This window comes from Otolemur garnettii, unplaced genomic scaffold, assembly GCF_000181295.1.
Source record: "Otolemur garnettii isolate 467f Iridium unplaced genomic scaffold, OtoGar3 scaffold00208, whole genome shotgun sequence".
NCBI lineage: Eukaryota > Metazoa > Chordata > Mammalia > Primates > Galagidae > Otolemur > Otolemur garnettii.
Window position 1 is genome coordinate 617,523 of NW_003852603.1, and position 10,945 is coordinate 628,467.

Below are 10,945 nucleotides of genomic sequence, written 5' to 3' on the forward strand. Positions count from 1 at the left end.
GAACAGAAAGCAAGTCAAGCTTGGTAATTTTAAAGGTCCTAGGATCTTTGTCCTCCCCAGTACCTGACTGTCTGCCTTAAGGAGAAGTCCTACAAGTTTCAGCCAAGTCTTGTCTTCAGTAGAGCCTTGGGAACCTTCACATAAAGTACTTGTTGTTAATGGAATCACCAGCCCTGCAGTAGCAGTGCACGCCCACAGTCCTGCCAGGGCCTCCTGGTAGCTGCAGTGTACTTCCTGGCCCTTGACTTTGGGATTGGTCCTGTGCCTTGTGCCAGTCAGTGGATGTTAGCAGACATGATGCAGGCAGAGACTTCCAGGGTTACCTTTCTGTGCTTCTGTCATCACTACGATGGCGACTGTGCCTTCCACACTGGCTCCCAAAGTGAACACTGGAGCAGACCAATGCTGGCCAAGCTGCAGACAGCCGGTAGCCCACAGCACAGTCCCTTCAACCTACCTGCAAACCAGCAGTTTACCTAGAAAATGAAATTTTTTTTTGAATGACCCTAAAATTGGGGACTTGTTCATTATTTGGCCATAGCTAATTGATGTAACATCTGTCATAACAGATACTCTAAGGAATAAGGCAGAGCTATCTAAGCTATATGCTGGAGACTGTGTAACTAAATTAACAAAATGGCCTCATTAGAAACTGGTCTATTCAATAATCCTGTTGATCATCAAAGAAGCATTAATAAAAGGGGCTCTAATCTATTTATCATATAAAGCCCTAAATCATTTTGGAAAAAAGAATATAAGCAAAAATTACTGTAATTACTACTGCTGGAAGGCTTAAGTATTTTCTTCCAAAGGGATGCACACACATTTTTTAAGTAATGAGAAGGGGGAGACAAAGTGTTTTGAAATGTTTTTCCAACAAAGACTAAATAAATTCATCCTGCCAACCACCAGTCTGCAAGAGAGGCAGCTGTGCACAAAATGGATTTTAATCAAATTCAGATGAAATCACCATTTCAAAGTATTCAAAGAGGTATTGTCTAGAATGTACTAAGAAGTCTCCCAATGTAAATGTTTATGCCTATATAACAACAATGCAAAATGTCACAAAACAAGTGTGTATGGGCATATTCTTTTCAGATTCAAAAGCTCATTACAATTGGGACGTTGCTACCTTAGGCTGAATACTCAGACTCTCACACCTGCTCTATTTTAAGAGTGTTCCAGACCTGGAACTTCTCAGAAGAAAGTCAGAGCCAGACAGCAAGGAGGGAAGCTACAGTGGACAGCAACACCAACACTCACTGGCTTCTACGGGCATCACAACAACCCTGATACTTCACAGATACTAAATCAAACCCAAGAACCATGTTTTATCTCAAAAAGCATTCTTAGGTGAGAGAAGTGGCATATAAAATTTAAACAGTGCAGGCTGCTGCTGTTATGTGCTGAGATCTGACCACAATCCTCATCGTGGCTTTTGTAGATCATAAAGTAGCCTGAAGAAGTTATAATGAACAATACGGTTTTTATGCAATGCTCATATTTGCTCCATGTTCTATCTATGAAAAAAGATATTAAAGACCAAGATTTATAACCTGGTAGAATTATGCTTTAGTACCTGTGAGAATAAGCACATCTGTCTGTTTCATACGAACGCTCTTTATTACAGCCAGGCGCTGTCTGTATGTTGCCACCTTTCCCTACCACACTATCCCTCTGCTGGCAGCTTAAATTTTGCTGGCTGGTCTTTGTGATCACTGATAATATTTTTCTTATCAAGGATGTCTGGGACAACTTTCTAACAAGGAATGCAAAATACATTAGCTGAAAAAAGTAAAAGAAACATGAAAACCAATTAGGAAAAATATTATTGATAAGATATTAAAAACGATTATATCATGGTACATTTTTAGAATTTTTTCCACCATAGAAGGTGCCTGCCAGACAGGATAGTGACAAAGCAGTGACTAATTTTAATGGCGTCCTCATCATAGAGTTAAAGCCTATTGAGGCAATGCAGTGTGCATGTTTTGGGCAGGGAGCGGTGCTACGAAGCCACTAAAACGTTAAGAACTGCCTCAAAAAGCCTCTAGTGGCCCAAAGCAAAGAAGGCTGGACCCCAGGCTGTGGATAATGCATTCCCTAACTTCCTGCTGTGACACCTGTGACAAAAACCGGGAAAAGAAAAGGGATAAAACTGCAGAATCGGCTAAGGAGCTGGTCACCAGCTCTGACAGAGGAAGGAGGGCAGCTCGGCACTTCCTGGCCAAAGGGAGATGGCACGTTGCTGGGTGGGGTAACCTTTGATGCTGTCACCAACTAGGAACATACATGAAGAAAGGGCCACAACATTTAATGATGCGCATTATCCAAAGATTTCACCAGTTTAAAAAATGGTCCTTCCACACCCGGCCTTAAATGACCAGTTTCACAGAATGTGGACTCACCCGCTTGAGCCCAGCTTTCAGGGAGAGCCATGGCAGGCCAGGTACGGACCTGGGGAAGAGTGGAAGGAGCGAGACAGAGAGGGGCGTCTCCTCACTCCCGAGATCACACACCTGAGAAACAGAACAACAGCAGGACAACTACAGTCGGATGAAATAAAAAAATAAATATAAACATGTAACCTGATTCCTCACAGAGAACAAAGCCTCTCACAGAGGAGGGAAGTGACAGCTGATGGGACCTCACGGACACAGCAGACCCACCCAGGCTGAAGGGGCAGGAACTCTCCTTAAAAGGCCAGCCAACCCACTGGTTCAGGAGGCTGTGAGTGACCACTAGGGGACAGGCCACAGGGAGAGCAGCCAGGGGAAGAGCTGAAGGCCCTCTGAGGTGACCATTCATTTGACAAGACAGCGGACAGATGCCACGGGGAAGTCAGACTCTGAGATGGAGAGCCTTTCCAGGGTAGAAATGCCATAGCTCAAAGAACTGGAACATGGTGGGGGGATGTTATGGAGAAGAGTAGTCAAAAATAAACCAATAAGTAAGGAACTGGAATAACATAGGTAAGAGGGGAATAGCGGAGAAGAAAGAAGGAAAAGGCTGAGGCGGAAGACACGTGGGGCGTGCAGCCCTATCTAGACTCCGTGTATCACAGTGCCGGGAAGACATTCCAGATCCAGACTCCTCACAGGCATGGATGCATCATTAATGTGCCCAGCTACACAGCCGTCCTAGAGGACGTCAGTAGAGGCCACTGCCAGTCTGGGCACTTTTTCAGGCAGCACAAATTAGGGTGCTGGAATCCAGCAGACAGATTCCCAAGTAAAAACACTACAAATCCACATGCAGCCAAAACCACAAGCAGTGCTTTAACATCTCACTGCTAATGAGGGGGACCCAAATTTACAAGCCTGAGTTTCAAGAAAGTGAAGCAAGGTGGTGATAAAGAAATTTCCTCAGTGCTCTGCCATCAGCCACTTTTATTTCATTGTAGATGGTTAAACGATTTCCATTCTCCATTGTGGAGGTCAGCACTTTTCCAGGTCCAATTCAGTCAGCTCCACCGAGATAGTCACGTTCCTTTAACTGTTTTCACAATGCTTATGTTATTCATGACCTCAAATAACAGGTGACGCATCTTTACAAGTCCCCTCCCTAGAGTCGTGTCAAATATGAGATAAGCCACAGAGCCTCATCTTGAGAATTGAAAGTCAGTTTCCAGACCTCAGGGGCTACATTCTGACTAGCTGGATGACACAGTGGGCTGGTGGGTAACTGGACATGCGGTGCTTCTGGAAGGTTCTCACGTGAACCATTTCCTGAATCCAATGCAAGTTTTTTTTGTAAGAAGACAAGTTCTACTGTTAAATTGTTCTTCTCTGGAACAACAACACACCTGAACTCTGTTAAAGCATGGCATTTAATCACGTCAAATCGTGCACGCGGAGGAGGTGTGTTTAGAGAACGTGTGCGTGGGAAGAAAACACAATCTTCCCTCACCAGTGCGATGTGGGTGTTCAGAAGGACGAGCGACTGACACTGGCCATGGCCAGACGCACCCTGGACCCTCACCGTCGTGTAGAGCAACACCTGGACCTCCGACAGAGAAAGGACGGCGTCTTCCATGTTTCCATGAAGAAAGTAAATTATGTCAACCAAGGTCGTCTGGAATTTGGATGACAACCGAACTCCATTTGCCAAAACTAAATCAGGGATTTCTGCTTTCCAATCAAGAGACAGCTGAACCAGATCTTGCCAGAGCAAAGGATGATGCATGTAGGCAGTGGCATCAGACTCTGGCATCAAGACACAGAGGAGGTCACGACACAGCTGCTGAGTGAGGGCTTTGTTGAAACTGAACACAGCGAGCAGAAGGTGCCCGGCAGAGCTGAGGAACCGAACGCTCTGCCCACAAAAGCCAATCTGAATCTCCTGTAGCTCCGGGAGAGGCAGAGCATGAAAACTGTGCCCTGAGTCAGAGTGATTAACAGACAGGACCAGAGCATATAAGGTCGACCCCAGCAGGAGCAAACATGCTGGCTGAGGGTCAGGTTCTGCGCAGTTAGCGACAGCAAGCCAGTAAATGCCTTTGACTTCGTCTGTGCTGCCCAAAGGTTCTGGTAGAGAACAAGTCACATGCTCAAGAAGATGTTTTAAAGGGCAATCCTGAAGGCACAGCACTTGGCCTGGGAATTGCACGAGAGTCTGCTTCAGTGCAGAGATCTTTCTAGCATCTTCATATTCAAGGCGGAACACCAAGCTTGGCGAGGAGCCTGGTGGACCTGCAGCTGTGAAGGCAGAGACCAGGGAAGGAGTGGCACTGTCCGCCGGCTCTAGGTTCCCTGTCTCTGGGCTCTGGCTACTGCCAGCATGGGAGTGAGGAAAAAAACGAGATTCTGCTGACTGCATGTGAGACTTCAAGGGCACATCCAGAGGTAAGTGCTGTAGGAATGGCATTTTTCTTACGAATGTTGCCATGTGGGAGGAGAGCCCACGTGGGGTGCAAAGGCTCCCCACAAGCCGGGCATGGCTGATCACCTTTGTGCCAGCCTGTAGCAGGTGACTGCTGGTGTCTTTATAAAGGTCTGAGAACTTGTGATAAAAATGTCCCAGCCCGATGTTTCCCTCTGTCCTGGCACTCCTCAGTGACTCTGAAGAGCTGACCTGTTTAGCAGCTAACTCTTCTTCATCTTGCGGTTCACTAGAACACTGGGAGGCCGGTCCATCCCGAGGAACACTGCCAGGTGCACCCTCCTCCCGAGAGATGCTTTCAGAGAGGACGAGGCAGAGCACCTGGGTCTGCCTGGCCTGCTGGCTTCCACCTGTCCTAGACACTCCCTGGGACATGTGCTGCAGCAAGGTCCACCGGCACTCAGTTCCTGAGCTGTGTTCATCTTCTCGTGTCACTGACTTACCCTGAAAACCTTCTGCATCACTGTCATAACTTTCAGTAAGAGAAGAGATTTTAGGGAGGTTAAAACACTTTGGTTCAAAATGGCCAGCATGCTCAGGACGATGACGTTCGCAGCCACTGTCCTGCCACACCTCAGACACTGAGGACTGCCCCATTGGCTGGTCGATTCTCTCTTGTGATGCTGAGGAAGAAATTTTAGAGCCTGGGATCCTCTGCGTCATGGGAGGATTCCAGCGGCTGTCCTGATGGACCTTTCTCCTCTCCTGTTGAAGGGCACCAGAAGTGTCAGCAGCATCTCTGGGTGGAAGTGGGGCTAGATGCCGCACTGGGCACGATAGCCTTTTCTGTTTAAGGTGTCAAGAAAAGTTGAGATGGGATGTGGCATCACATTCTGCGATTCTTTTGCACATGATGATTTTTGTAGTCATTGGTTTCATTGGCTGGATCAATTTAGAGGTTAAATCAAAAGCCTACCAGGGGTGTCCAACCTGTGACCCATGGGCTGCCTGCTGATTTTGGCTTATCTGTGGTGTTGGATATCATGAAAAGTATGCACGCACCTTTTTTTTTTCTTTTCTTTTTTTTTTTTTTTTGCTAATCAGCTTTTGTTAGTGTTTGTGTATTTACTATGTGGCCCATGACAACTTTTATTCTTCCAATGTATAGTAGAAAAGAGGTTGGACATCCCTGAACTATTTGTATTTATATATGATTTCAGAAGAGATGATCTGATTCACACATAGAGCATCGATTTTCTGTATTAAATAGTTTATAAATCACTGAGGACTGGACAGAAATACACTGGATGGGACTGATACACAGTATCCATTTCTTGGTCTAATATTTCATTTTCTGTATAATAAATCTCAAGACCTTTGATTCCACGTTTAAAAGTTCCAATTTAACTGTGAAAGTAAACCCATGGTCCAAAATGTAAAATAAATCAAGGAATACTTAATGACAATCTGATGGCAAAGCCAAAAGAAATTCAAGAGTATTCTGACTCAGGTCAGGTTTCTCTCTCCTTCAGGTTCCTTTCATAGAAATCCTTAATTGTGCCTTCCCTGGTTAGACCATCATTCCTGTTATCTAGAAACCCTCATCTGGGCAGGCTTACTGCTTCCTGCCACAGGCCAGGCACTATAGACACAAATAAATAAGAGCCAGCGTCTTGCTCTGCATGGGGTCACCTGCTAAGGAGATGGGTATCCAGAGGGAGAGCATGTCCTTCCAGGGGACTGGCAGGAGGGGACGGCTACAGACAAAGGTCGCAAACCTACTGCTGAACAGCCACCCTCTTGTTCTCTGCTTAGTAAGGTATGGACACCACCTAGCTGTTTTTGTTCTTGGGTTTTTCAATTTAGGGATCTGTGGCAAGGACACACCCCTTAGTGGAGGAAAATACAAGTAAAACCATACAGATTGTATGCCCAAATAAACCTCAGTTTGATAATCCACCAGAGAAATGAACTAATCGGCCAAGAGCAGTTCCTTTGAGCTACTGCCAACTCCTAGTCTATAAAATGAACAGTGTTTCAAAAACATGGAGAAGTACTCAGTTTACCTTCCAAACCCCTTATCTGATTCTGATTACAGAATTCTGCTTTTAAATGCAGACCAAGGGAAAGGATACTGTTACCAATGGAAAACTGGGCAAAGCTCCACACAGCTACATGCCATTCAGATAAAGTCAAAGCAGTTCCCACCCTTACGACTCCGTTTAATTTTAAGTTCATATAATAGCTTGCCATCCCTATTAGCCATTAATCTCCCTGGGACTTCAAAATTCTAATTACGCAACTAAACATTAAGAAAATTTAATCACATGAACATGCCATAATTTAAGGCAACCCTATCAATCTGAAAAATCATTACCCACCTCATATTTCAGCTTACGTTGAATGGTGCCATTGTGGAGTTTCTCATTATTCTGAAAAGAAAATAAAAAGTCCTCTATATTAAATTATAGCAAGTTCACAGAAAGGGGGGGATGATTCAATTAGAAGTATTTATGGAAATAAAATTCTAGATAAACATACTTGTCATTCAACAAAGAAAACCCTTCTATATAATTTAGATTCCCGAGGTAAACATGTCCACTTATTTATAAGAAAATGGAATCATTTACCCACAATCTTACAATTTCAAGAATGCTGTTAAAAACAAGATTTCCTTAGGACAGTTCTTAATTTATAAGACAGAAAGGAACAAACTGATTTTGACAAAAATCAACTTGTCACAGATATGTACTTTCTCAAAGGCAAAATTATGTTTATACTTTGGAATATTTACAAAGTAAATTAAATACATATGAGAACTGGTAGTATTTTGGGAGAAAGAAAAATATTACATGTAGAATTTCTATAAAATTTTTATAAATCAAACAAAGTAAAATGTTTTAGGAGAACTTATCTTTGCTTAAAGAGGTTTTCTAGAATTACAAAATTATAAAATGTTACCCTTGAAGAAAAATTATTTGTAAACTGTTAAGCTTTGCCAAGATAATATATAACATTTTTTCTAGAATATTCTACATCTGAATTTTGTCACTGAAAAACAACAAAGACACCCCCCACCACCACCACCACCACAACTTATCTGCAAAGTCATTTTGAAAAATAAATGAATGCATTACTTGATTGCAAATCAACCAGCTCCCTCAGCTCACCTTGGTCGCGTCTACAGATACACCGTGGTCTTCATCCATCACACGGTGCAGATCCTGGAGACGTCTTTGGACTTCTTCTTCAATGTAGGCATTGATCCTGAGAACAAGGGAAATGGGTGTGTTAGGGTTTGTGTTTGTTTTATTATGCTTCACTTTATTGAGCTTCATGAGTGCATATTTTACACATCAAACGTTTGTGACAACCCTGCATCCCTCAAGCAAGTCTACGGTGCATTCTTCAAATGTGCTCACACGTGTCTGCCGTGTTTTGGTCCTTCTCACAGTAGGAAACGGGGAACTTGAATGCCCACTACCAGACGGACACTCGGAGAGCCTCTTTTTCTGTTCCCCTCACAACATGGAGCCTTCTCATTCTAAATGCCAAACATAACAACTTGAACCTTAAACATATTTCTTTTTTTAGAAAGAAATCTAGGGCCACATGTTCATTATCTGGGTTTTCTCCAAACAAAACAGGACAAAACAAATAAGAGAATAGTGGGAATGGAAAGGAGATGAAGCAATCCCATCAACACCTTTTCTGGATTTCCTGAGTGGAACTCCACTGTAGGTGAGGGGAAAACCACAGTCACTGGGTTCAGAAGGCTCTGCGGTCACAGCTCTGCCTCTGAAACAAAACAATTCATTCACGGGGCTTTGGTTTCCTCACACAGAAAAGGATAGTAACTTCTCACATGGCAAGGTTATTTCTGAGGATTACAAAAAAAAAAAGAAAGAAAGAAAAAAAGAAAAAAGGAGGTGGATATACTCTCTAGGATCTCACTATTCAGTCGTACTGTTAAGAATTGATTTATCTGATTGCTGTAAGCCACAGAGCAATTCACACCACCACCTAAGCTGAAAATCAAAACTTTATCTATTTGTAATTAATGACACGTAAATTAAGTGTCAACACAAGGTCCTTCTTCTTGGCTCAATTTAATTGATTCTATGTCTTTGTTCTAGTCCACTTGGCCTTGCATCATTTCATTCTGATGAACTGGTTTCCCTGAACCTTTTAATTCTAAGTTCTCATGCAAACTACAATTGACCCTTGAACAACAAAGGTTAGAACTGCATGGGTTCACTAACATGTGTTTTATTTACCCCAATAAATACAGCTGGCCCTTCCTTTTGGTGGGTTCTATATCTGCAACCAAACCATGGATCAAAAATATAGAATTCATAGGGTGTCCAACTTTCCCTAACCTCCAGCTTTCCTAACCCCTACTTGAGCATGCATGGATTAGTATCCAAGGTTGCTCCTGGAGCCAATCCCCCAGATACTTGGATGACTGTACCGCATAAAGATTCCTTGGATTTGGCAGACTAGTTCTTGAGCCCTTAACTTCCTTCAAATGACCTCTCACACCCCGGGTAAGGCAGCAGCTGCCCAAGACTGAGCACATCTCAGGTGCATATCTTACATGCTGCCTTGATAAAGCCCTCCTTCCACATGCAAACTGGCCAATCCAGGCACAGTGAGTCATTAAATTACATCAAATGAAAATCATGGAATCAGTTGAATGTTCAGTACCTGGCATCCATCAGGGGGCCCAGGTGAGATTTTTCAGCAGTGAATGGCAAGCTGGAAGCAGCAGCCTTCCCCTCCAGGGTCCCATGATGATCTTTCTGAACACCATCAACGTCATAAATCTTCTGCTTCAGCTGCTGGATTTCATATTCTAACCTATAGAGATGGGAGCCACATCATCCATTCATTGGCAGCATTTCCTAAGCATCTTCACTGTGGGAGATATGGCTTTAGAAACCATGAGGATTACAGACAAGAAGCTATATAAGAAGCTCTATAAGGAGCTGCACACCTGTAAGACCAAGATGTATGCCAATAATGGGCCATATGAGGGGTCCAGGATAAGCATTGTGGTATACAAAAGTTGGAGAAGGTCTGAACATCAAGAACACAGACATTCCCAATTACAAGTCCTCAGAGGTAAACACACAGGATTCTGAGTTCTCTAACTCCTGCTCCAATAGGAGTGGATTGTCGATGACCTATCAGGGTTCCATTACATATTTTGGCTCAACAAAAGAGAGCTGTGCTTTCCAGAGTTTTTAAAAACTGCCAATCTGGGAAGAACTTCACAGTTAAGGCAATTTTATGTTGAGTCTTCAAAAGCCAGTGGGAATGTGGGCATTTGGAGATGATGATAGATGACCAAGCAGAGAAAGCAGCATGAGCCACGGAAGGCATGAGAGCGTGTGGGGAGGGGAAACGGAGGAGAGAGGAGACAGACCTGGGGGAGCAGGCTGATTCCATGAGAAATTAAAATAAACTATAAACTATGAAATCAAAAATTTACCTCCAGTGATAAATAACACGTTATATGAAGTCAGTGTATGGAAGAAAGTTCTCCTGTGATGGGTAATCTGGGGCCATCAGGCTAGGGGGCCAAGCTAGCCAGTAAATTTGGCCCCAGGTAACATAGACTATAGCTTACTCACCCATTTGCTGGGTGAATCTGGGCAAGTTATTGAAATCCATGTCTCAGTTCCTTCACAGATCAAACAAGAGTCAACTAATCTCTCAATTCCTTCTGCTCCAAAAACCAGAGATTCTTGCTTCAGATACTGACACACTCGGATGCAGCCAGCCATCTGGTGTCACCAGCAGCAATCTCCCACTGTATCCTGTGATCACTCGTCTGGAAAGCACTCCTGGGATCTGCAGGAGGCAGCGCCCCGCTTAACCCAGCCCTTCATCTGCCTCCTGATCGGCTGATACTTCCTTGGCATCAGCTTCCCAGGCATGTAGTGTTTTCATAACAGGTGAAAGTAAGTGACAAAAAACAATGTAAGGAGCCAGGTGGGAGGCAGAGGATCAGGGAGCAGTATTAACAGGGTCTCAGCAGTGGCAAGGAAAACCAGCAGGGTGTACACAGGTAATTAGCCACGTTTACATTAGGGTGACCAGATTTTAACACTTGTAAAGC

General features: G+C 43.8%; 1 protein-coding gene across 6 annotated transcripts in view; it reads right to left on the minus strand.

The window, feature by feature from the left end:
• KIF16B (kinesin family member 16B) overlaps positions 1-10,945 on the minus strand; it is a 307,490-nt gene that overhangs the window by 80,096 nt on the left and 216,449 nt on the right. For 4 of the 6 annotated variants that reach the window (XM_023507795.1, XM_023507797.1, XM_023507796.1 and 1 more), the window contains 4 exons: positions 9,529-9,681; positions 7,992-8,088; positions 7,203-7,253; positions 3,071-5,667 (listed from right to left, as the gene is read on the minus strand). In XM_023507795.1, the coding sequence (XP_023363563.1) occupies positions 3,565-5,667; positions 7,203-7,253; positions 7,992-8,088; positions 9,529-9,681 (2,404 nt within the window). In that variant the 3' untranslated portion in view covers positions 3,071-3,564. Of the gene's footprint in view, positions 1-3,070; positions 5,668-7,202; positions 7,254-7,991; positions 8,089-9,528; positions 9,682-10,945 lie in introns of those variants that run through there. The other 2 variants (XM_023507799.1, XM_023507800.1) reach the window with 1 other exon arrangement.